This window comes from Erpetoichthys calabaricus, chromosome 3 (genome assembly GCF_900747795.2).
Source record: "Erpetoichthys calabaricus chromosome 3, fErpCal1.3, whole genome shotgun sequence".
NCBI classification, from domain to species: Eukaryota; Metazoa; Chordata; class Cladistia; order Polypteriformes; family Polypteridae; genus Erpetoichthys; species Erpetoichthys calabaricus.
In genome coordinates, this window is record NC_041396.2 from 275,601,807 (window position 1) to 275,629,787 (window position 27,981).

Genomic DNA, 27,981 nt, shown 5'->3' on the forward strand with positions numbered 1-27,981 from the left:
TTCAAACCCTGAATTCCAGCCTGAATTTCTTGCTACGCTTTTAGGATCCTCCAGGATTGATGTGCGTGCTTTGATTTTTTGAATGGTTCGATGTGGTGAAGCAAAATGCCGACATACAAATGCATTCAGGGGTGCTTTGATATTCAAGCATTTCATATTCCCCACAGTAATGACACAATACATTTTAAAAGTCTCACATACCATCTTCTGTACCATCTTTTTTTTTTTTTTTTTTTTTCACCTTTACAATACCATCAGAATGTACGGCGGTATATTTGAGCCACAGAGAAAACGAAAATAAGGACATTAAAGGATTAAAGTGGAAATGTCAGCTTTAAACTAGAAATGTCCTCTTTAATCCCATAGTTTACTTTGTCATTAAAGCAGACCGTCGTAAACATCATCTTAAAACCAACCCAGCTGTTAAATCGCTACACTCTTATGGGGGGTTCCTCCTGCATTGACAGCAGCGGCAAGCAGCATCGCCACACAGAACACATTAAATTTATGATATTACAGCTCTCTGCACATTTAGAATTCTTTGATTTATACTCAATATCACTTTCCTCATGAAATGCATTAAAATATGTATGTTACATTTTACAGATAAATCGTTAACTTTGTTTAAATAATGAATACTGCTAATAGTTACTCATACGGGGTGGCAGAGTGGTAGCGCTGCTGTCTCGCAGGAAGTCACGTCCCTTGTGATCCCTACCTGGAGTTTGCATGTTTTCCTGGTGGGTTTCTACATTATACTCAGTTTTCCATCCAAAGACATGAAGGTTTGGGGATTTGGTGAAGCTACAATGACACCCGTGTATGTGTGTGCTTGTGTTCACCTTGCGATGAGCTGATGCCCCGTCCAGAGATTTTGTTTCTGTCTTGTGCCGATGCTCCAGGAATGGGCGCATCCCCGGATTGATGGATATAATCATTAAACATTCTTTTCAGAGATATTGTGGCAAGGTGTCCTCAGAATTTAATGGATGTTTCTGGACACCACTGCATCGTGTGAACTATAAACCTGGCCTTAGGTGCCTTACTTTTCAGCTGACGATCTTGACTAGGGCTTATTTTTGGGGTAGGGCTTATATTACAGAGCAGCCTGAAAATCATACTAGGGCATATTTTCGGAGTAGGTCTTATTTTAGGGAAAACACGGTAGCTTCATTGTAAGCTGCAAGAACAGACAAGGAATTTTTAAAAATAATATGGTTAAACTTATCCTTTAACTTGTTAAATCCTTTCTATTTAATATTGAATTGTTTCTTAAACGTCTTTGTGACAATAACTGCATGTAATGAAAGATGGCCCACTTCAAAAACACTAAACTTTGGGGGGAAATATGGTTACAATCCCATTCACTTGAGCAATTTGATGTTTTTCCTAATGATGAATCTAGTTGATGGACAGTACTAACCTAACATAAATTTCCTATTTAAAATTTTAAGTTCTGTATTTCTTTTATTTAAAAAAGTTCTATATTTTTTTCTTTGCTTCATCTACATCTCAGTCCTCAGGTGACTATTGCAGTACCTCCACAAAGCAAAATAGCGTGCAATTCATAATGTTCTCTTCCATTACCATCATTTGTTCCATTACTGCATGACTTCTGTGGTAATCAGGGTTTTGCCACAACATTGTGTACATAAGTCATGGCACTGCCTGTTAACATTGAAGCAGATTATAAATTGTATGTCCCCAAGCTCACTGCATCGCATTTCACTTGTGGTCACAGCTGCATTGATTTGTCAATACTGTAAGCATGGATTTAAAGATATTAATTAGGGAGAGAAAGGTGTACACATCTGTGTTTTTTCAGCATTGTTTCTTCAGTCACTAGTAATGAAGTCAAAACAGCTGAAATGTTTTGTCACTGACTTTATATTTCTTATCATTTCATCTGTTTATAAACACATTTGTTGCTTTCCTGGATTGGGTAATCCTGGTAGTTAGTTTTGCTGCCATACAGTCTTTTGTGATACATATAAAATTGTTAAATAGAGGGTTGATTATCGCCTTATGTGCTGTGCTGTCCAACTAATCTTCCAATGTGCATGGTCTCTAATGAAAAAAGAAGGCTCAGAATTGTTCCACCTTTAAATTTATTCTCCTCCTGATTATTCCCTTATCCTAAATTTGTTCAAGTCTTTTGAACTTTTTACCTGGATATAAAGTAAACTGAGTAAAATTCTGCAATCTGTTAATGATCTCCATGGAGAAGCACCTCTTTCCTCTTCCTTACTCATGTCCCACAGGCTAATATAGTATGAAACTGATATATCCACTTCTCTTACGGACATAGCCTGTTGTATTTATTACAGCATACTTTCTGATACTGGGGACTTTTGTTAAGAATTTGTCCAAACTCCCTTTCCCTTTTCTATTTCAGCTGACAGTTATTAAAATGAGTATTTTCCCTTTTGTAACATTTTAGCTCAGTATTACCTCACTGTGCCCCATAACTGGTTTAAAGATAACTCAATTATTTCTGACTTCTTATGGAATAGCAAAAAACTGTCTTTACCCATGTCCCACAGGCTAATATAGTATGAAACTGATATATCCACTTCTCTTACAGGCATAGCCTGTTGTATTTATTACAGCATACTTTCTGATACTGGGGACTTTTGTTAAGAATTTGTCCAAACTCCCTTTCCCTTTTCTATTTCAGCTGACAGTTATTAAAATGAGTATTTTCCCTTTTGTAACATTTTAGCTCAGTGTTACCTCACTGTGCCCCATAACTGGTTTAAAGATAACTCAATCATTTCTGACTTCTTATGGAATAGCAAAAAACTGGTTTAAAGATAACTCAATCATTTCTGACTTCTTATGGAATAGCAAAAAACTGTCTTTTAAACATTCCAGTTTAATATGATATAGACAGAGTGCAGGACTGTCCCTCTCTGACTTTGAATTCGATCATCGGGCATCCACGTTGCACCCTGTTCAACTCTGGCTTTGTCCCACTACCCATACACCTGCATGGCACCTTTTGGAATCTAATTTGTCTATCCATCTCCCGTTGCAACATGTAGTGTTAATATTGTTAAAGCAAAAGTTTCCTTTAGGGCCAGCACTTTCTTGTACTGTTGATTTGTGGCATTATGTGGAGAAACTCTTGCCCCCTGTTATAAAATGTCATACCTTTACTCTCATCTTTTGTGACCCTGTCCTCTCATTTGGCAGGAAGAATTGCAGTTTTCCTCTTTGCTAGCATCAACGAGTCAGTCTTGTCTTGATAATCCGTTTGACAATTTGAGCCTTATAACATTTCAGTCTCTAAAAGTCTTGTTTTCCATTTTCCTCTTTCATCCTTATTCTTTTATTTGCAACTCTGATCAGTGTTCAGGGTATGTGGAATAATTTTCTGATCCTGTTTGGAGTTAACATCTGTAGTAGTGTACAGTTCTGGTAAACATGATACAATAAAGACATGGCAGCACTTGGAGCCTTCCAGAGGAGAGCAACCAAGTGCATCCCATTACTTAAGGGCATATCCTACTTGGACAGACTTGGAGAATTAAACCTGTTTAGTCTTGAGCAGTGGAGCCTGGTGGGGACCTAATCTAGGTATTTAAAATCCTCAAAGGTATTGATAAAGTAGATTCAGCAATATTCTTTCAGCTTTTCACTGTCTTATTACCTCTCTCTACTCTTTTTAATAGAGAAACCTTCAAAATATCTGTCGATCTATCCTTGCTTCCCTATTCCGTCAACACTAGATAGTCTTGTTAACAATTATAACCCAGCCCTTCATTCAGCACTAGATAAAACTGGTCCTTTTAAAGCATAAGGACATGTGCTTTACGCACTTAGCACCATGGTACAATTCAGAATTAATGTCCAAGATAGTCTTGTTAACAATTATAACCCAGCCCTTCATTCAGCACTAGATAAAACTGGTCCTTTTAAAGCATAAGGACATGTGCTTTACGCACTTAGCACCATGGTACAATTCAGAATTAATGTCCATGAAAGTAGCTGGCCAGCGCCTTGACAGAATGTCACGTAAGCCTGGCCTCACCGTGCACATCCAGGCTTTCTCTTAACTCCAAAAGGCTTACAGGGATGCACTAACCTCGGCCAAGAACATGAGTTATGGCAGAATAATAGAAAGTGGCCATGATAACCTGAGAGTTTTGTTCTGTGTAGTTAATAAACTACGTCTGCCAACATCTGGCCCAATGATCTCCTCTCCTGAAGTTTGTGAAAAATTCCTCCACTTAAAGATCTAAATAATACAATTAACATAAATCCATCATCTGTTCTTCCCATTCCATCTGCTTCTTTTCTAAATTTTTCCCAGTCACATCTGCATTTGTTAATGACCTACCCTGTAAGATGAGGCCGACTACCTGTGTACTGGAGCCCATCCCCACCACACTTCCTAAATCCTGCCTTCATGCCACAATCCCAACTGTTACGACAATAATAAATGCATCCCTTGACATTGGCTTTGTGCCAACTACTTTTAAAATCACTACTGTAACCCCAATATTAAAAATGTCTGGTCTTGATGCTGACAATCTTAACAATTTTCAGCCTATTTCTCACCTTTTCTGTCAAACGTTCTTGAATGTGTTGTAGCCTCCCAACTCACTAATTACTTAACCTCTAATAACCTGATGAAGCCCTTTCAGTCTGGTTTCATGGCACAGCATAGCTGTGAAACCAGCTCTGCTTCAGGTAACCGATGATTTGCTTATGGCAGCAGACTTTGGACAAACCAGCCTATTAATTCTGTTAGACCTCAGCGCAGCATTTGACACTGTCAGACTTGACATTCTGCTGTCCAGAATGGAGAACATGACGGGTATCTCTGGCACTGCCCTCCAGTGGTTTAAGTCCTATCTGACTGACAGGTAAGAGATTGTTAGTCTTGGCACCAGCAGGTCCAGCTCAATGCCAATCACACAAGGAGTTTCTCGGCACTCTGCTCTTCTGTATCTGTATGCTTTCACTTGGCCATGTCATTCGTAGCAATGGACTGGGTTATCATTTTTATGCAGATGATACTCAACTATATTTCAGTGTTAAAAGCAAAACTTCATCAGAGCTTTCTCCGCTCACAACTTGTGTCAGTGAAATTAAAACCTGGATGGAGCAGAACTCTATAAAATTAAATTGCAACAAAACTGAGCTCCTACAAATAGGCACTAAAGTGCAATTTAACAAAATGAGCACCTTCTCAGTCATTCTTGACAGTGAAGATCTCATTAGACCTTTTTCTAATGAAAGAAATCTTGGTATCATTTTTGATTACTCCTTTTCTTATTCCACCCACATAAACCACATTAAGAAGCTTTGGTACTTTCATCTCCAAACATGTCCTATGTTTGCTCATTCCTCCCCTTTTCTAATGCTGAAAAACTTGTCCATGCTTTTATCACATCCCGCATCGATTATTGTAACTCCCTACTGGCAAGTGTTCCTTCTAATCTTCTTTCACAGCTCCAGCTGATTCAAAATTCTGCTGCAAGAGTCCTTACACGAACCAGCAACAGCGAGCACATAACACCCATCCTGCTTCACCTTCACTGGCTTCCAGTGTCTTACAGGATTGAATGTAAAATTCTGTTATTAGCCTACAAAGCTTTAAATGGCCTTGAACCAGACTACATCAGTGACCTTCTCCATTGCTCTGCTCCTCTTTGCCTACTAAGGTCCACTGATTCTGGGAGTCTTGTTGTGCCCCACACTAACCTGCACTCTATAGGTGACAGGGCCTTCAGCTGTATAGCACCCTGACTTTTGACTGACCTCCCTAGATTAATTAGATCAGCTGACTCCATTCATTCCATTAAAAAACAACTTAAAACTCATCTGTTTAACTTAACCTCACACTCTGCCCCTTCTTTCAGTTTACCTCTCTGTCCAGAAACTCAGGATAATTTGTGTGTGTGTGTTGTATCACAAATGACTTTATGTGTTCACACTTTTCTTTTAGTATTGAATTTAGTATTTTACTCTGGTTTATTGTCTTTTATTCTATGTAATGCTTTGTATCTCCTGCATTTATCCTATGCAGAAACATTTGTACCCAATGTTACATGTACCCTGCTGTTCAAAAAAGTGTCTTGAGCATGGAAAAGGTGCTATTTAAATAAAATGTATTATTATTATTATTAAGGGAGAATCACGTACTCAAGAATATCATTTGAAATTGTGGGGAAGTGCATTTCAAACTGAAGCCATAAAGCATAAAACTCAATACGCAAAGAGTTGTGGGACTCTGGAACAATCTACGAAGACTTGTAGTTGAAGGAGAAACGTTGACAACCTTTAAGAAGAGTCTGGATGAGATATTGGGACAGTTTAGCTAAAGAAATGGGTTTGAAGGACTGAATGGTCTCCTCGCTTTTGTCAAATTTCTTATGTTTCTTAAGTTTCTTTGCAAGTTTTTTTCCCCCATTTTGCTTATTTTCTTCCTAAAAGCTCTGTAAATCATCTTAAAAATCTTTAGTTAATCTCACAAGTGTCCTGTGAGTTTGCTCTGCTAGCTTCTTTGCTCTCTTGGCAAACTGTTTTTTTAATGTCACATTTTGTTTCAGAAATCCTAAGTACCAATTCACCAAACTTGAAATTTTAATTAATAGACTTGACCCTGCTCCCAGCAAGCATTTTCTCATGGGTCTATCTCCAGATCCAATTTGTCATTTACAGTATATTGCCCTGCTTTACCAGACACCTTCCTCCATGTGTTCTGACACTACCCTGTTGTCTTCTCTTTCAGTTTATAAGTAGGCCAGTTTCTGTCTGTAAACATTGGTCTTAACTGTTCAAATTCTGCTTCTGTTGGACCTTACAAGGCTTTCTCCCAACAATGTTAACAGTGTTGTTTTGGCACTGCAGTGGCTAAATTGCTTATTACCTGTGAATAGAAATCTCCCAAGCTTCTTTCTTTGGTAGTTGGTGATCTTTCTTTTTTAATCTAATTCTTTTGGAACTGTCTACGTCTCAGATTAATGGAACATTGTTAGAATCCATTAAGAATTGGTCTAACTCAGTTTCAACAATGAAAATTCTTATTATTTGGGTACCATTGACATCACAGCTACAGCCCACCTAGGATCATTTTGTCATGTGCTTGATACTTTTTGGCCTATGCATTTACTTCCCCTCCATCTAAGTATTTTGTTGATTTTGACTCTTGATTCTAGAGGGAGTGGGCTGGGTGCTGTATGGGGTACATAGTTTTTTCCAGTTTTCAACAGACCTTTTTAATGTGTGTCTTAAATTCCTTGATTCAATAAGAAATGATCACAAAATGAAAATGGTGTTTATTGCACTTTTCTCACATTGGAGGTGTCAATGTTGATTTGATACAGTACTTGGTTTCCATCTTTATATGACACCTTTTATAAAGTAAACATCACAATACACTAAAGCATTTGACCTAATTCTCAACTACACCAGTGCATATTTTGTGGGTTAACCTTCACACAATTAATTGGCCAGAAATTAATGAAAGGTACATTTTAATATGGAAAAGATTTATTGTATATTCTAAACATGCAGAAAATTCAATTAATTTCACATAATAAATGCACAGTAGTGTGAACAAGTTCTCATATATTAATTTTTTCTGACTAAACACTTATCCAAGTATGTATGTCTATTTCCAAACATTTCACTTTTTAAATTGTATGCATTGTTGTTATGCTCAAGCATGTGCAGTATACTTGTAAATCATACTGTAGCACTCCAGCTAAGTTTAACTCTATTCTGTATATATTTCTAAATTAAAAAAACTATCATATTATTTTTAAGTTGATCTTTATATATATATGGGAAAAGTGATGTGGAAAATGTGACATTTTGCTGTACGAATTAAAGAGGTACAGGGGTCACTTCTTTTTGTTGGTTGAGGATCCTTTGCCCATGAGGAAATCTCGTGTGTTCCTTTCTGGCTTCAACAGGATTACATAGCATTTGGGGAAGAAGATGCAGCCCAGAAGACCGGCACTTGATGAAAGAATCGCAAATATCTCTACCGCAACCGTGTATTTGCCACGTGTGCTGAGATAGGAAGGAATAAAGGACAGCCACACAATAACAAACACCAACATACTAAATGTAATGAATTTTGCCTCATTGAAACTGTTTGGAAGCTTCCGTGCCAGAAATGCAATTACAAAACTAACAATGGCAAGGATACCCATATATCCCATCATACACCAAAATGCAAGGGATGACCCTTCATTGCACTCTAGAATAATTTTTCCAACCTGGGAGTTCATATTGTTTTGTGGGAATGGTGGTGCATACCCAAGCCATAAGGCACAAATGCCAGCCTGTATTAAGGTGCCCAAACAAGCAATGGTATTGGGCAGTCGAGAGCCCACCCATCTGTGTAGATTGCTGCCTGGTTTGGAGGCTTTGAAGGCAATTATTACCATGATTGTTTTGGCCAGTACACAAGAGACACTGAGGGCAAATATGATGGCAAACATGGTCTGACGCAGGATACAGGATGCTGATGATGGTTTACCGATGAAGATTAAAGAGCAGAGTGGGCACAGAGTGAGTGCACACAGTAGCACATAACTGAGCTGTCGATTGTTCGCTTTTACAATGGGTGTGTGGCGGTACCAAAGGAAGAGTCCTAGAATTGATTTGGGTACCACTGAGATGACAATAGAGAGGACAGCAAGAACTATGCCTAAAGGCTCACTGTAGGACAGGAATTCAACCATCTTGGGAACACAAATATCACGTCGCTCATTGGGCCATTGGTCATCTGGACAAGGCAGACATTCAGTAGAGTCTAAAATTTAAAGAGAAAAGAAAGTCTGAAATGTCTCCCTCCAGTGCATATTCATTCTTAAGTTTATCATTATTATGGTACTGACTTTCTAATCTTGTGATATCTATAAAAACACTGACTCATTATTCATCTGATAAGGTAATCTTAGCAATATTTTCTCAAAAAAGAGGAAGACTAATTCTCACTGTGAATACTTGGTCTTTGGACCAATTTCTGTTATTCAACCAACAGAGGGAGGAATCTAGCTGTGCATGCACAATTTTTTAAATAATTAAATTGCTAAACTTAATTTGAAAATTCAATAGCACACAATTCTCTTCACAGCCCTGTACAGTGCTTTGCTTTGGCAAGTCTGTCATAAAACACAGAGGCAATATAGCCCTCTCCCAGAGTCTTGTTTTTTGCCACTTCTCACAAGCTGGAGATTAAATGAGAAATATCTTGTCAAATTTTCATGTATGGTCAATTGAAAAGAGACTCCTTGGTCACAATATTATAACATAAAGAAGAATGAAAAACCAGTACTTTTCAAAACACATAACCTGCCTAGACTGTAGCTAACGCTTTTACAAGTATACATCACGTTGAAACTGTCAGATGATAAGTGTAAAAGTAACATACTTCAATGATCAATACATGCTGCAAATTTTTCATTTTTGTGTTAGAATAGGAAACTGACTGCACTGATAATTGGTTTGTGAGTGACTTCAACTCATCGTTACTCTAGATTGTTACAAGTTTTGTTAAAAATGAAATGTTTAGCCCGCCTCTGAAACAGACATAGGTACTAAGCTTTACAGTATATGGCACCATATGGCAGATAATGTTCATCCTTGTAGCTCTCAGTGTTTTCGTTTTGGTGTTTGAATACCTCATGACTTGTCAACATTTGTTAAAAATAATCATTTTATGCATTAATTATTCTTAATACAACTGCACAATGTTTCTTGCATGTGATAGCTCAGTTGAATTTATTATTCAAGGTCTTGGAGATGGTTGTGATTTCATTTTGCTGTTGCCTTAGACCACAGTTTTTCTTCTATGAATGTCAAGGTCTATTTTGGTTTTGTTAAAAATGAAATGTTTAGCCCACCTCTGAAACAGACATAGGTATTAAGCTTTACAGTATATGGCACCATATGGCAGATAATGTTCATCCTTGTAGCTCTCAGTGTTTTCGTTTTGGTGTTTGAATACCTCATGACTTGTCAACATTTGTTAAAAATAATCATTTTATGCATTAATTATTCTTAATACAACTGCACAATGTTTCTTGCATGTGATAGCTCAGTTGAATTTATTATTCAAGGTCTTGGAGATGGTTGTGATTTCATTTTGCTGTTGCCCTAGACCACAGTTTTTCTTCTATGAATGTCAGGGTCTATTTTGTATTCTAAAAAAACTTTCATTCTTTTCCACATTTAACCTTGACTGCATTTAGAGTAATTACGTAATGAATAAATATAATTATGAACTTTTTCAGCCACTCCTATATATGATTTTGTAGATTTGAATTAAAATAACTTTGTAGAGAATTTCCTTTTTTCTTCTACCATATAAAATACTACATTCTTAAAGAGACAGCTTTACGTTTGAGAATAGCCATTTAGTTATGGGCAATTTCTGACTGTTAAATTTGTTAAAACATTGTGATAAGTATTCTTGATCTATAGAAGGGATTTTATGTATTCTATGCCCTATATCCCTCCCTAAATACTAGCAGGCAAAGTGAATTTCCATGGAAATCCAGTAGATGCTGCCATGTACTCTGTTTCTTTTCATGCTTCTCATTTGTGCCAGAATGCATTGTTTAGCATAATCAATGCATAGTACTGCATCTCAGGTAGAGGATTTCACAAGAATGCAACTACTTCCTTAAAAAAATATTGGTAATTACATAAAAGTAAGTAAAAGACTTAAAAGTAAAAAGTGCTTATTCACAGAGGCACTGAAACGACTGTTAGGTGAAAGGAAATTGTGATAAGTGGAGATTAAAGGAGGGCAGTAGTGGTTAGTGTAGCAGTTATTTCCTCACAGTAGCAGAAGAATGAATTTGAATCCTGTCTTTTTCACAGTCTTTGTGGAATTTGAAGATTCTCCTTGTGGCTGCATGGATTTTTCTCTTAAGTCCACCAACCCCCCCCATAACACTACACCCTATTTATCTGTATAGATTTTAAATAGTCAGAAAAGGTACTAGCTGCTCCCTACATTAATCAATTTGTAAATTATCAAATATTTTAAAAATATGCTTTAATAAACTGTAGTGCTTAGAACCATGCTTCTTCAATCTCTTAAACCAGTTTTTAGATTATTATACTTTGAGTAGCTCAAAATGTGGAAATATTTTAATAGTTCTTTTTAATAATTGGTTCTTTGAGCTCTCTGCAAATAGTAGATCAATAAATTACAGTGTTTTGTGTTGATTTTGTGCATGGTGAATACTGAATAGGATAACCCTTAACAACATTTCGCAGCACAATGTCCATAGCTCGTAGCAAGCATAAAAGATACACTTGAAAAAACACTAGCCGTCTGTGGACTGATTAATTCATCAGTATATTTTTGTTGTATGTTGAGCCTTTAACTGTATACACTATTTCAATGTGCTTTAGAAGTTTAAAAAAGGTTCAATAGCAAATACAAAAGTTTTACCGTTTGTAGACACCAATAGCCAGGAAGTATAGCTTGCAGTATAACACTGTGATTAACAAGGAAGTATCTTTCAAAAGACACTACAGCAATTTCTATGATTTTAAGTTTAAAGTTGACGGCATTGATCGATCTCTGTAACATATAATATTTGGCCTTGCCCAATGGGAATGGCCGGCAGATAGTGAGTGGCCCAGATGATGGACTGGTGCGGAAAACCCAGTACTAAATAATTTTTAGACAACCCGAGACTGGGTTGGAGAATAGAAGAGCAAGCCCACACTGTAATCCATATGTTGAACTTTAGTGACATTTCCAAAATGGCCCGATGGATGGGTATGTGTAAGGATGAGCAGTGCAATGGACTCATTCTATACATGGTTGGTTCCAGTCTTGAACCCAGTACTGCTATTTACCATGTGCTACTACTATTTCCTATCTGTATTGTATTATTTAGGTCATATTAAATAATACTGCTATTTATTAAGTAGCTACTGCTATTTACTATGTATCACTATTTAATATATATTGTAACTAAGTGATATTACCTTTATGACTGGAGATCTCTCCCTCAGAACATGGGATGCAGTCAAAGCAGCAAATAGGTTGCCCTTGCCTTGTTGCTTTACGCCATCCAGGGAGACAGCTTTCGCTACAAACAGAAAGTGGGACCTAGCCATAAAAAAAAAAAGTAAAATAAAAAACGGTAACAGAAATATGGTAAAAACTACAGAGAAAAAATATAATTCAAACAAATGTTTCTAAAAAAACATTGGATACAGCAGCATAGCTCAAACCTGTTTCTTCTCTCCTGGCCAGAGGATAGCACTGTCTATCAGGACAAGTTCTTTCCCAGGAGGTGCACTGGAATTATAGCTGCCCACTTTAATATACTGAATGTCTCCACTGGTGGTAGGTTTCCAGTTCACAATATCATACAGAGCAGGGGGGTCTCCATTTTCATCAAAATATATCTCTTCTCCTGCCCAAGTCCTGAAGTGAACATTCTTCATATAGTGGAGAATCTGTCAGTTTGAAAGGTAAGCATGAATAAGTATGACCTCTTTGTTTAATTTTTGCAATGAATGATTATCTTTATGATCCTCATGAGGAAATTCACTTGCTAGAGTGGCAACATAAAAAAGAAAAGTGCATACAGACATAGAGTAAAGCAGTACATACAGGTACACAGCAACACACACAAATGCATGACTGAAACGTAAACAATCTGCCCAGAATACAATGAATGTAATCTAATCGCTCACTACAAGAATGATGGAATGCAAAATTATCTGTGTGAAGAATCCTGTCCTCAGCCTTGGTACAGTGGGATCAGGAGGTTCTATTTTGGGAGTGACTGATGGAAATAAGGTTCATCTTTCTACTTCTTCCATCAATCTCATTTGTCCACCTAATCAGAGAGGTGATTAGTCTCAAAATAAATAAGTCATTTTGTGCATTAAGGAATGTTTTATGGGTAGTTGCTATCAGTTATATTTATCCATCCTTTTGTAATGTAGCCCTCAAAGGTATTTTTGTATGGCCTACTCTGACCACTCTTGGTTATCTGACTTTTTAGCTGGGTGTGGGGAGACAGGAAATGAGCATTTCAGCGTCCCTAAAGAAATATAGTCCCGGTACCAATTGTCAGTTATAACTAACTTGATTAATACATATAATGCAAATATGGCAGTAGGAATTTTATAGTTCTTAATTCTAAGTCATGGTCTTAAGTTTCTTTTTAATTCCTGCATTCATTTTAGTTCAGAGGTTTCATTTTAGGCTTTCATTTCAGGGATAATTATGATGGTGTAATTGTATTAGGCACTAGTTTTTAGAGTACTTGATTTGCTAGGTTTAACAAATTCTGTACTAAGTTGCATTTGTTTTTCTGGGGTCTCGTGCTTGCTATATATATTTAGCAGCTCCATGTATTAAAAAATAACCTTCAAACACAATTACCACTATTGGTTATATTCAAAACTTGCTTATGACTGCTTATTTTTTTTCTAAATACTGTGGTTCCTTCTCGTATCTGAAAAGATGCACAGGTTAGGTTGAGAGGGAAAAGTGATAATGGCGTAATATAAATGTGTATTAGCACATTAATGGGAAATTAATGTAATGATTGTGGGCATTCAGTTGACTGTTAATATTTTATGACATGTACAAGAGAGACCAACAGTCACCTGTACTCACTATGTCCTGTGGGCAAAGGTCTAAGGCTACATCCACAATACTACTTTTTTATTCATCAACAGCATTTTCAAATGAAACCAATCTCTATCTACTCTTGCATTTTCACATTGTTTATTGGACACTCTCTCTCTCTCTCTCTCTCTCTCTCTCTCTCTCTCTCTCTCTCTCTCTCTCTCTCTCTCTCTCTCTCTCTCTCTCTCTCTCTCTATATATATATATATAAGAAAGAAAAGATCACACATTTTATAATCTTATATATATATATAATATATATATATAAAAAAGAAAAGATCACACATTTTATGGCCATTGCAAATGAGCATTGATTTCTTCAGCTACACCACAGTGGGTTCAAATATTCAGTATTCATTTTTACACCAAAATTGTTGAGTCTAACAATGGGGAGTCAAGAATAACTACAGTGAGCGCCACTATAATGCAATAGATATTATGGAAACTCTTAGGCTTATGAGCTTCCCCTGTAACTCACAGGTCTTCTTGCAAAGTTCAGTTAGTCTAAAATTAATGGTAACAAGAAGAGTAGGCAAATATGGATTTTTAGATTAACATCTTTGAAGGTAAAAAACAACACATTTGTCTTAACCATACTAAGCTCAGACTGTTTTGCTTTACCTGCCAGGGTTCAAAATTTTTAATGTATGCACAGGATCCTCCAACAAAGGGCCCTTTGTCAGGCTGACAATTATAGAGATTTTGAAGAGCGTATGCCACAGCATAGACTGCATTATAGGTGTTGTAAGTCATCCGTAGGTTAGATACATCCAAGAAGGTGTTTTCCAGCTTTCCTAGTTCTTCCTTTCCTGTGCATGACAGGGTACTATTTTCAGTTTCTGGAAGAATATCTTGATTCTTCCATCTGCACTTAAAAGCTTCTTCCCAGAAAATCCTGAGGTATATATCATTAGGAGACTTTAAAGGATGGAGACCTAGAAGATATTTTTTAAAACCAGGAATTTCCCCTCTGTGGATGGCAAATCCAACACTTCCTGTTAGCATTGTGAAAACTTGATTTTTTGAAAGTGCTGAAGATGTGGACCATGCTTCACTTGCAATCCAGATCTTCTCATTGATGTTTTGTTTGTCAATTTCCATCATAATGGGATATAAATAAGTCTCCCAGGAGAAAACGACCACAACTTTAGCAGTAGATGTCTTAATGACCTCAACAATACGGTGTGTATGACTCTCTGAATATAAAATTGGAACCTTCTCTAGGAATTCAATACAGATCCCCAATTTTTGAGCTTCTTGCTTAAAGATTGTAGATAAACCTTGTCCATAGTCATCTTCATCAGCCAATACACCTACCCAAGACCAGCCAAAGTGTTTAACTAGCTGGGCTAAGCCCAGTGACTGAATCATGTCATTTGGAATTGTTCGGAAAAATGTAGGGAAATTATGTCTGTTGGCTAGAGACATGGCTGAAGAGAAGTAGCTTATCTGCAAAAGAATTTGAGTTAAATAATTAGTCTTGAGTTTATATAGAACATTGTAGAGAGAACAGTGTTTAGCTGTTGGAGCATCATCTCCATTTTTTTTATCACACTATATGCTGAATCTCAGAATATTCTTTTTACATTTAAAAGAACATCTGCTGTGCCAAAAAGATTTTTTCCCATTTCAGTTTGTTTCTAAACAACTTGAAACATAAGGGATTATCACAAAAAACAAAATCAGACCTGCCACGCAAATTTCTCTGTGCTCTGATTGCATTCTTAGATTAGCGCAAGTAAAGCTTCATAGTCCAAATGTATTAATAATGAAGTCAACAGCAATAACAGTGCTCACTTGATACACAGTATGAAAATTGTTTATGTTAAGGAGACTAAAAATGTCTGGGTTATGGCTGAGTTAATGTGTCAGAGTTCTCATTAGTGAAATCTCAAAACAAAATGTAGAGAATATGGCAAGATTTGTCTGGAATCAAATCGAAAGCTAAACATTTTCTGAGTTAATGATGATAGAGTGAGAAGATGCCATTCAGATTCACAAAGCATCCTGGAAAAGCTTATTTGATAGCTTACCTAACCCTACAAAGTCAAGACCCAGGTTCCTCCCTGAAATGCACCACCATAAAAAGGAAAACAAATACCATAATGCAAATTAACTGGATTCAAAAGAAAATATGAGGGACGTTCAAAAAGTTTTCACACTTTCATCTTTTCATTGGAAATGGTGAAGGCGTGTGGAGTAGTAATTGGGCATTAAAAAGTTCATACAACGCTGGGAAAATTGCATTGCAAACGAAGGTGACTATGTATTAAAGTGATGTAATTTGTTTTTGAAATTCTTAATAAACAGAGTTTAAAAAAAAAAAGTGTGGAAACTTTTTGAACGTCCCTCATAAATGAATTCACCAAAATGCAAAAAAGCTACTAGAACAAATAGATAGATAGATAGATAGATAGATAGATAGATAGATAGATAGATAGATAGATAGATAGATAGATAGATAGATAGATAGATAGATACTTTATTAATCCCAATGGGAAATTCACAACAGTAGGAGCATTCTAAAAAAAATAATGTGGTATTTGCGCCAACATAGAATGTAATGGTTAAAAGTTCTGACTATAAAGGCTAAGTGGGTTGGTGATTCTACTTTGACCCTATGTGAGGGAATCTGTGTTTGCATGTGCATGCATCAGTGTGTCTTATACTGGCACCATCCCGGATTATGAATGTACTGAGTTTGAGAATGTTATATTAATTTGGGCCGCATGTATTCCACTGCTGTATGTACTTATCCATTTCTTTTAATATTTTCTCTGACAAAAATTAAATTAATCCTGCTTTTCCTCCATGCTTGAGAAAAAATCTTTTCTGGGTTCTGGGGATAATTTTACATGCTTATATATAATTGATAAACTTAAAAGAACATGCTTATATATAATTGATAAACTTAAAAGAGTAAATTTGGAATTAAAATGGAATTTGCTCATTCTTACCATGTCTGAATAGAATATTCTATATGAACTTTAGTTTTCAACAAGGACCACTCTGCATTGCTCCAGTATGAGTGTGTCCTGTAATGGACTGTCCTACACCAGATCAACAACCATAAATTGGATTAAGTGAATGATGTCAATATTACAATAAACAGTTTATTGAATTGTATTATTGTGACATGGGTAATTTAGATATTAGGCCATTCTATCAAAAGGCAGATACCCCCCTCTTAAAAATACTAAGTATTTATTTGTTTGGCTGATACTTTTATCCAAGGTGACTTACAACGATTGAAATACAGTAGGTTACATTTTGCATTTGGAGCTCAGGCAGGTGAAGTGACTCACTCACAGTCCCACAGTGTCACTAGCGAGGTTTGAACCTGCCACCTCAAACTTTGAAGTCCAAAGCCTTAACTACTACACACTGCTTGCCTACTCATTTGTACAGTGTATGTTGGTTGATAATCCATATTTGTATTGCATTGAAGACATTAAACTGGGGAATTGTAAACTTCCTTCTCAATATTTTACTTTTTCTATATACATTCACCCTGTTTTTTTCTAATTCAGTTTTTTAATATATTAATAAGAGTACACAATCAACACCCCCTTCCCCCACTCTGTAGTGTCAACAAAACAGAAAAAGCATAATATGAGCATGCCGCTCTGGATGGGGGCGAACTGTCGCCACGTGACCATCGGAGGACTAGGAAAAGAAGGGCTCAAAGGGAGGAAAAGAGACAAAGAGAAACATAAATAAGGGATGCATTGGAACATCAGTGCTACTGACCAGCAGCCACCCAGTCATGGGTCAGCCTGTTGTTTGTTGACTCGCTGTGCAAATTAATGTTTTTCATTATCTGAGCATCAGATAAGGTAGATTTGTCAATAGAATTATATGTGTTTCTAATTTTTTTTTTATTTAAAACCTTTTGTTTCATGTGCTGTGCCATATTTGGGGTCTTAGAGAGGCTGCTTTTTGTTAACAAACACACAACTACAGGGTGTTGTCAAAATAATGCAAACACTAACAAAAACAACTACAGGGTGTTGTCAAAATAATGCAAACACCACATGAAAAAGCTTAGCGTCCTGCAACCCTCAGTGAGGACCGTCTCTATCTATGTGCTCGCTTTGTGCATGCGCAGAATTCTGTCCTATTAGGTTACATGAGACAGAATGTGTGGACTCTAATAAAAGCATGTTTTTGATTATTTTATGCAAAGTGAGTGACATACTCGATAATTTCAGCTCGCACATCGTTAATACAGCAAGATATTATCATAGATGAGGCATATCGCACACTCCTATCGGCAACCATAACCACTGTGCATTTGGTAATCTGTTTACATATTTATGATTTTGTAGAAAAAAAAAAAAAGATGAATGCTAGGTTTTATTCAAAATGCTAGTTTTTTTTCTTTAAAACTGGTGTGTTCAATCTGTACTTGTATGTAATGGTAAATTGCACATTTTTTTCAAAGTAATACATAGACTCTAGGCTTGCAGTGGACACCTTTAATCAGCAATAAGATATGTAAAAGCCAAAAAAAATGCCATTATTTACTTCCATTGTTAATATGCCATGTGATGTTTAACTCAATGTAGAGACACTGCTGCCAGTGTAAAGGTAGTGATATACCTGCCATATCTGGGAATAAAGTTTTTTTTGAGCCCTCTGGAATTGCATTTCATCTATGATTGGCTCCTGCCTTGAACAAAATGCTGCCTGGACTATCTATGGATCCCTGCAACTCTGAATTGAACGAAGCAAGTTTTTGAATATTATTTTAGATCAGCTGTTGTTTATTTTAAATTTCTTTAAATATTTAGAGTGCTCACTGTATGAGGCATGATGATTGCAGAACATGATATGAAAGTCTTTTGTTTAGATATTGTGGCTTCAGTATTTTTATCTGCCTGGAATGTACTGTTTTCCTTTTTACTGTAAACTCCTGTTGTATTACCCTTCATTCAAACCCTGTTTATTTTTTATAAATTCATCTGATACAAGCTGGAGTCCATTTAAGATTCCTTGTCAATTCTGGTGTAGTCAATATTGTACCCTCTGCTGAAAAGCCAGGCTCCGTGCATCACACTTTGAAATACGGCATGCTATGTGTGAACCTTAAAAGCTTAAAACAGCAGCCAGCTTGACCTAGATGAAAATTTTTCCAGCATCAGATTAAATGTAGGCAAGCTAATGTAGTGTTGCAGCTACTTTGTCTTTAGTTGGCATATTTTGTGGCAAACACCTTCTGTCAGCATGTCTCATATCCCCTTAGTCATGTCTTTTAGTTGTTACTCTTCTGCCCATGATAAAATAGGTCATTACATTGTTATTTTTTTTATATTTTCTACTGTTAATGATTAAAATGTTCTAGAGTCAGATTTGAATAAATACCTGAGGGTAGTTGTAGATGCCTAGTATGTTGGTCATGGGAATGGATACAGATGATGCGCTGTCTCCAATGACTGCAGCAAGTGGGGCTTGTGCATAACAGCGGTAATTGAGAACTACCTCGTCAGTTCCTGACACCATCCATAAGACACCTTCAATTCCTCGTGGAATGATATCACAGGAGTCATAAATGCTGTAGCCCAGGGTGATATTGGGGAGCAAAGCAGGGCTGGCATTGATTTCTTCAATGGCATACATCATGGCATGCAGCCAGCGATATGAACGAAAGCTGAAACTATAACCAAAAACATGAATTAGTACATATGAACACCATAATAAGTGGTATGCTGTTATAAGACAGATATGTCAGCATGCTGTCATAGCACTTTCTGATGGAGGTCTTTGGCCACACCTCATATGTTGTTACGTTTCTTCATGTAAGGATTTTGATATTTTTATCATTTATTTACAAACAAAAAAACTAAACTTTTGTTGTAGAATACGTAGGGAAAGGGTATTAAACTATGGTTTAGAACTTGGATTTATCATTTTCAAGAATGGATTTGTTGTGATTTGAGAGGTGAAGCCTGCAGGAAGAACTGCAAAGATGAGACCAGAAAGTAGATGAATGAAAGGAGTAGACAGAGTCATGGTTACAACATTCAAAAGCCCAATATACAAAAATACACAAAAACAAAAATAAAAGTTAAAAAAAAAAAAAAAAAAGTAAATGGGCCTATGCCTAAAAATCTTAATGGGAATGACTCTTAGCTTCCATAAACACTATCAAAAAAGAATGAAGGTTTAAATGAAATGATGGCAAAAGCTATGGGTTGGGGTTTTTATTGGGTGGCCCAGATGTCCTGATTCATTATGTGACTTCCACGTCACGTGACTGGTAACAGTTAAAGCCACTGTAAAGAATATGGTCGTGGCCCGGAAGAGATTTTTCCAAATTGGCAGTGACCATTTCAAAGTAGAACACAAAATGGCATAGCTCGGATGATACAATAATTCAAAAGACACTAAAGTAAATTATGTTCATCCTAAAACTACGGTAATTAGTACTAGTGTTTCAAAAACTCATATTACAACATTATTTTTGGATGTTGATTTGAACTTTGTCACTAGGTTTTCTTGTCCTTTCTTGTGTTCCAGTTAATGCTTTGCCTCTCAATATGAATTTGTTTTGCCCCAAAGAAAGACCTTTATTTTCCAATGTTTAAATCATTTGCCTGTGTATTTGCTATTACTTTACCTACGTGCCATAGCAGCACTTTCCCAATTGCTTTTTTCTGACAACTACAATTACCTGGCTATCTCGTGTTACAACAGACATATTTAAAGAGATTTCTGAGTTCACGTAATAACTGAGCATGTGGCTTACTCATTAAAAAGTTTGCCACTACGTTTTCCTTGTAAATTTTGTCCTTATAAAATGCCACAAAAGGATAAATTAGTAACATAAACTTAGGATTTATAATTAAAGTGAGACATCATCAGGGTTTTGATTAACAGTTTGTATTTATTGATTTATCCTGCAACTGCCTATTTGAATAACAAACAACTAAACTGGTTTTGACCCAATGCTTGCCAGATTCTTTAAATATGTTTATTTTACCGATTGGAAAATTAATTCCTTTCTCTTTTTCTGATCATGTTGCCTCTCAACAGCAAGTCCTACTTAGACAAGGTGATGTCTGCCACCCTAAGGCCCGCAAGCACAGCTGAGTTCTCTGTACTCTGTGCTACTCTCCCTGTGCCTTTCCTCAATACATTGACATGATTTAGTATTCATTTTGTTTTCTCACAAATTGAACAGGCTATTTCCTAAACCTTCTAGCTGCTCCATTATTTCATCTCAAATTGAACAAATGAACAGCTAAACAACATATTGCTTTTATTGTAGAGTTGCTTTGTTCCAGTTCTGTAATGCAACACTATATAAAACTAATTGTGTGTTTCAATGGAGTTGGCAAGTATTAGTCTTTCAGTTTACAATGTAGTCTTGTGATCTTTTTAAACTCTGTGTTTTGACATATTCAATCATTGTGTTCTTCATCTTTGTTTCTTCCTAGTATCTGATGCTGCATGGATTTTCACTCTTTGTGTGAATATATATATTTATAAACTGTGCAGTGATTCAGAGCTGGGAATTGAATCTAAAGTGTAATAACTTTCATGTCTCAGATGCAGAATTGGCCAGAAATAAAAATTTCTTATAGACAAATACATGGAGAAACTGAAAAGGATTATTGTTTGTGTCATGTACTATGGAAGAAAAAATTTGGGGGCTGTTAGTTCCTAGGTAAACATTAATACATTAATGACAACAACAAGCTATTTAGCCCAGCAAAGCTCTTATCTTACCCTCTGGTTTCTTCAAAGTAACACTGAGTTTTGAAGGTCCCTTAAAGTCCTACTGTCTGTCATGCTAGAAGTGCAACCCTGAGTGAAAGGGATTCAGGTTTTTGAATTACTTTTTTTTACCACAGGAATTGGATTTAACAATATTTTAGCAAAAAATGCATGTATTTTGCATGTTTTGAGCATATAACCGAATGACTTGACATGGATTAGGAGATTAAACATTTTTCTTGGTCATTGCTACAAACCAAATTGGGTAAGTAACATTTAAAAAAGAGTATCAGTTTTGGGTTGAATATTCCTTTAAGAATAGTCTCCTTTGACTTTGACACTACACATCATGCTATATGATCTAACATCCTATATCTGGATGTAGATAATGATGAGTCCACTACAACTCCTAGGTCCTTCTCATTAGGTGTACTTTCAAGTTTCAGCACTTCTGTTGTGTATTCAAATACGAAATGTTTACTTCCTAAGTGCAATACTTTTCACTTTCTTCCATTAAACGTAAAAATCCCTTAATGAATTTACTGATGTTGGATTGTTTGTCATTCCCCCTAGTTTGGTATCATCTGCAAACTTAACCAGCATTTTGTTTATATTATTATCCATATTGTTAATATATTAAAAAAGAGAAGATCCAGCACTGAACCATGAAGGACACCATTTTAAATACAGAAAATGTTTTTTAAACTGATAATGATGATGATACATTTTGTATACTCCCCCTTTTGTAATATTGCTGACAACTAGACAGCTTATAATTGGATAAAAAATAAAAAAAAGAAATGTTAGTGTCCCGATTCTTTATTAAGATTAAAAAATGCTTACACCTAGAACAGGTGATCATTGTCATGAAAATGGCAAGCGTTGTCATCTAGCCCAGGCATGCAAATGATTAGGTTGACATGCCATTAGATGAATAGCCATGCAGGTTGTCATATAAATACAATATATGTACAGGTGTAGATCTTGTTTATATTGGGACTATTGCTACACAATAAAGCCTCCAAGAAACACACAGTCTGGTGACAAACTATGTAAGTTCGACAATAGTCAAGTCATTTCTTTTTATGTTTAGTGGTCAGTCTTAAATATCACATAATCATTGGCCATCTAGAGGGGTTTCTGCAGCAGTGCTAACAGCAGGGAGACGGTATCAGCTGAGGACAGGTAGATTGCAGTGCAACAACTTTGAAATCTGTACTGGAGTAGAACGTAATGGAATAATTAGTTTAATACATTAATTAATTTAAATGGATCAACAGAATTCTGTCTGTTGCTTGTTGTTTTTACTTTTGAGTTTTTACATCTGACCTCACACAGGTGTCATCTCTTGAGAATATCCATGTAGCATCAGCACCCTTCACTGGCTAGCTGGGACACATTGGAGGAGCATTTGCACTGTGATTGATTGGATGTGCCACAGGACACCGTTCAGCAGCTATAGCTATAGATAGCACTTTGTATTTTAAACTGGTGGATGGTTTTACTGATTTTAATATTTAACTCATGTAGTTCCATTGATATGGTTTGGGATTTTCCTTTGTGATGTTACCTGTACTGACTGCTATTTTTCATGTAAATTGGACCCCTGCTTCTATGTGCATGTATTTTCCTATGTAGTGTATTTGTGCATGTATATGTTGGTATATTTAACAAGCAAGATATTGTCTTGAACGTTTGCAATTCTGCCAATGTACCATAAAGTCCCCAAACCCTTTTTATTTGTGCTTTTATCTTTATAAGTTTTTTTAGTACTAGGGTGCTGTACCGTGTTAGCCATTATGAATGTAGAGAAAAGCCAAGCAAAATGACACCTTTTATTGGCTAACTAGAAAGATTACAATATGCAAGCTTTCGAGGCAACTCAGGCCCCTTCTTCAGGCAAGATGTATTACATCTTGCCTGAAGAAGGGGCCTGAGTTGCCTCGAAAGCTTGCATATTGTAATCTTTCTAGTTAGCCTGAAGAAGGGGCCTGAGTTGCCTCGAAAGCTTGCATATTGTAATCTTTCTAGTTAGCCAATAAAAGGTGTCATTTTGCTTGGCTTTTCTCTAAATTTTTTTAACAATTCCAAGTACAAGTAGTACTGAATTTTACTTGAACCCCTTTTGTTACAGTAAATTAGCTTATTTCATAAAAGAATAAAACACATTAATGTTTCTTTACATGGTTCATATTGCGTGAGAATATTGTACAAGGAATCATCCTTCTGATAACAGTGCCTCCTCATGTGATCATTAAAACAGTACCTTGACAGATACAAGAACATGTAATTAGGAGTGCATTGATTCAGCAATGCAGAATTTACAAATTTGGCTAATATCATAAGATTAAAAAATTTGAATAGAACAAACTATCAAAATCCAGTGCATCATGGTGATAGGCAGGTGTCTATCACAGGCAGCTTTAAATTCAAGGCAGGAACCAACCCTGGATGGGGGTGCCAGTCCATCGAAGAGTCCACTTATGCACACACTGCTTATAGGACCAATGTAGAGTCTCCCAAGTACCCTAATCCACATGATTTATGTTAATCATTTTGAAACCACTTTTTGTCTTTATGTACTCATTATGCAAATTAGTACAGTTTTACAGATGCACCTGGGAACTTGTCAGAACATTCTGCACCTGCTGTCAGCGAAGTGTGCTATACAAAAATAAGTGATTTGAATTGATTCATGATGAAGAACAGAATGGTTGAAGAAACACTCCTGAATATACTAAAAGGCTGTGTGAACTCTATGCAGAGATTGACAAGGATCTGAAACCAGGATGTTATACTTGTGAGGAAGTATTAATGATAACTATGCCATTTGTTGTCCAGTGCAGTAGTAATAATAATAATAAATAAAAGTATAGTTTGCTTATCTGAATGCATTCTAAACAGCACATTTTTAGACAAAAATAATGATTTATGTGAACAGTCACAGCTGGAGACTTTTTGCGAATTCTTCACTTTACATGTAGACATGCATTTAAAAAGACTTGTCAGGTTGTTTTTGTCATCTAATTTTATGAAATTGAAAAATTAATGAAAACGCATCAACAAAGATAATGCCTGGGCAGCGAGGAAAGATGATCACAGCCCAACTATTGGGCCAAAAATAAAACACAATATTTCCTTTGTTGCTGGCCATACAAATTCTCACTAGCTGTGCAGCAGGAGGAGGAGGTGGACATTCTAAAACATGTGGAGGAAAGTGCCTGGGCTATTTAAAGTAAGAAATAACAGTATGGGTCAGTGCATCATCCCACAGAAAAATGTTAAATCACAATAAAAGATGATTTAAAAATTTGCAGGGACTGTATTAATAAATGGGTATTTTTAAAGGAAACAGTACAATGTATTTGGAAGAAGAGTTTAGCCACATAAGAACATACAATTATGGAGATAGTAGACTGAAGTAAACAAGATTTCTGTGTACTGTTTAAAATGTGGCCTTATTTAAAAACAATAAGGCTCTTCAATAATTTTGAAATGTCTGTGCCAAGGCATCTGAATTCTTTTGTCAGTGGAACTGATAGTGACATGGAGGACTTCTGTCAGACATTATTTCAGTGCAGATTTGGACAAGTTTTACACCCAGACAGCGGCCTTGCAGAATTAAACAAATAAAGGATTGCTGGGAGAGCTGGAGCTTGGGAAAGGATTGTCTACTCCTTTTATCCTGTTTGATCACAACATTTTGTTAGTCCTTTACTCATTTGGGAAGCAGAATAGTCTTTGATAGGCATTTTAAAATAAAAGCATTCATTTACTTTTTAAATAATTTTCTAGATCTATGTCTTCCAATACATGGTGTAGATGCCAGATGGACAGGCATCTCGTCTGGGATGAGGAACAATACTTTACCCAGCTAGGAAACCATAATGGATGGACTGCATAAGTGGAGATGCAACCTGGACAAGATGGTGCTAGATTCCTTTCTTAGATGGGGCAGATGGACTGGGGAAGACTGGTTCTCAGGGACAGTTTATTCCCCAAGGGCAAAAGGTGGCAGTGCTACTCTGTTACAGTTCCAGTCTGGACCGCTGCACAGTTCCATGGGACATGTAGTTCGGCAGGGCAATCTTGTTGGAGTCCCATGGTACCGCAAGAGGGTGTTGCCAGGAAAAGGTCCAACATAACAGGAGCCATCTTGAATTACTTAGATGAGTCAGACGTAAAAGCCTGTCAGGGTATTCTTATGCATTAAAACAGCTTGGTTTTAACTTGGAAATATGTCTTTGGTAGTTATGTCTAGTGTTCTGGGCTCAGTGGCGCCCCCTAGAGTCCACAGTGGTCATAATAGAACAAGTTTGTCTTTCCTACAGTGCTTACACGTCCTGTTGATACCTTTTGCTTGAATAAGTGCAGAATTAGGATTTTACTTAATAGGACATTATAGGAGAACAGAGTTTGAAACTGCTGCCTTACAACTCGGGGGAATCAGGGTACAAACACTGCAGTGTCTACAGGTTCACCCTGTGTCTGTGTACCTTTTCACCCCTGGCTTCTCTATTATACCACATTTCAAAGAGGATTGATCAATGACTCTAAAATGGACCAGTATGACAGTGTGTACCTTTCATAGGATTGGTGCCCCATTCAGGGCTGGCTTCATGCCACAATGCAGTGGACAAAGAGGGTTAAAAATGGATGGGATAACTAATTAGAGGAAATCATGAAAACCATACAGTTGTTGGTTCTCCTGATTTATGTACCAGCAATTCAGTAAAACTGCTATTGCATGTTCTTGCCATGTTCCCGTTTTCTAAAGAATACAGTGAGATAGAGAACTGTAGACCTACCTGTAACACTGAACAGCGCCTGGGTAATCGTTAAAGTTCCTGTTTGGGAAAACTTTGTTCTCATGGACTGGAAAAGTAGCTCCAATTATGACATCCCCTGGCACTTTCAACCCTTCTACACGAAGACTTTTCAGTTGACAGGTGGGTGCAGTGGAGGCAGTGAATTGAATGTATAATGCTAGCCATGCAGTCAACCATACTAGATGCATTATTAGAGGAAACCAGGAATGAGCTGAAAAACAAAAACATAATAATTTTTTTATTTAGTGACTTTCATAGTTTTTTTTAAGTATTTGACATGAACAATCATTTACAGAGTGCTATTCTAACATCCATTATCCAACCTGCTATATCCTAACTACAGGGTCACGGGGGCACAAACACACACACACACACTCCACACACCAAGCACACACTAGGGACAATTTAGGATCGACAATGCACCTAACCTGCATGTCTTTGGACTATGGGAGGAAACCCACGCAAACACGGGGAGAACATGCAGATTCCACGCAGGGAGGACCTGGGAAGCAAACCCAGGTCTCCTACCTGCGAGGCAGCAGCGCTACCCTGCGCCTCTGTGCCACCCCCTATTCTAACATTTTAAGGTTAGATAACTTGTTCAGCATAACAGAGCAAACTTGTTCAGCATAACAGAGCAGCCTCTTCAAGATGGGCTATGAATTTACAGACTTAGATCAAACTTTTTGCTCTCTTAAAATAACAGATGTGGTGAAAGTAACCTTAAATTGGACAAAATGGTATGGATAGAGGAAAATGTGTACATATCTACCTATACAGTATATAATTCCGTGCATCTGTATTCTAGTTCCAGTCTGGTTACTCTCTATATGGAGTTTGCACATTCTGCCAGCATTTTTTCCCATATCTCATTAATATGATCATGTTGAGTGATGTCTTTATATTTGATATTTTTATTAGTTTGTGTTACTTGTGATGAACTGGCATTCCAACCAGAACAGGTCCCACCCTATGCCCAATACTGCCAAAGTAAGCTCTGGTTCAGCCAGTTTATGGAGTGTTAATGTTAGTATTCATAGAAAAGTAAAAAAAAAAAAAAAATTATATTTTGGAAACATGACAAAAACTGTTGGTGTTGATGGCCTCAATGTAATTACCGTATATACTCACGTTTAAGTTCTCCCGCGGATAAGTCGGGGCTTGATTTTACTATAATTTCCGGTATTTTATAATGTCTATCGTATAAGTTGAATGCAGAAAACTCACGCTATTGATCCAAGAGATTGAAATGCTAATGCCGACCTGAGAGAGTAACCATGGAGCACGCTGCCTTTTTTTTCTCTGTTTTGTGCCTACGTGACCACACGCTGATACCTGAACTATTCTGAAGCAACGTTTGCACTGTTTTGTGTTTTTTGTATCTCACCCCCTCATACACCTTTATCATTAGTGAATCCCTTATCTATGATGGAGCGTTCAATCAGAAGAAAATACAAGCTGGTTTTAAATTAAAAGTCATTGAAGTGGCGAAAGAAATTGGTAACTGCGCTGCTACAGCAAAATTCAATGTGTCTGAAACTGGTGCAAGATTGGAAGCAAGAAGATGTAAAAAAAATAAAGTGTCACATTTTTGAGCAGGTGTATAAGTTGGGGACTGATGTTATGTGAGATTATATACGGTTCTACAGTTAAATGTTTCTATAAATTAAAGAAATGGGACAATCATAATTTTAAATTTTGTCAAATGTAAAGTATGAATCACATCTATAGTCTGAGATACATTTAGCATTTCGTGTGGCAGAAAAAAGAACCTATACAAAAAACAAATCTCAA

At 36.6% G+C, this 27,981-nt stretch overlaps 2 protein-coding genes across 3 annotated transcripts in view; one reads left to right on the plus strand and one right to left on the minus strand.

Annotated features, from left to right (window-relative positions):
- Positions 1-27,981, plus strand: part of LOC114647613 (uncharacterized) — a 132,053-nt gene that overhangs the window by 74,633 nt on the left and 29,439 nt on the right. The gene's annotated exons all lie outside the window — the stretch shown is intronic.
- LOC114649558 (extracellular calcium-sensing receptor-like) lies at positions 7,857-26,394 on the minus strand. Its single transcript, XM_051924774.1, has 6 exons — positions 26,167-26,394; positions 19,004-19,295; positions 14,261-15,088; positions 12,226-12,453; positions 11,977-12,100; positions 7,857-8,776 (listed from the first exon to the last, which is right to left on the minus strand). The coding sequence occupies exons 1-6, from the start codon at positions 26,373-26,375 to the stop codon at positions 7,857-7,859; spliced, it is 2,601 nt and encodes an 866-aa protein (XP_051780734.1). The 5' UTR covers positions 26,376-26,394.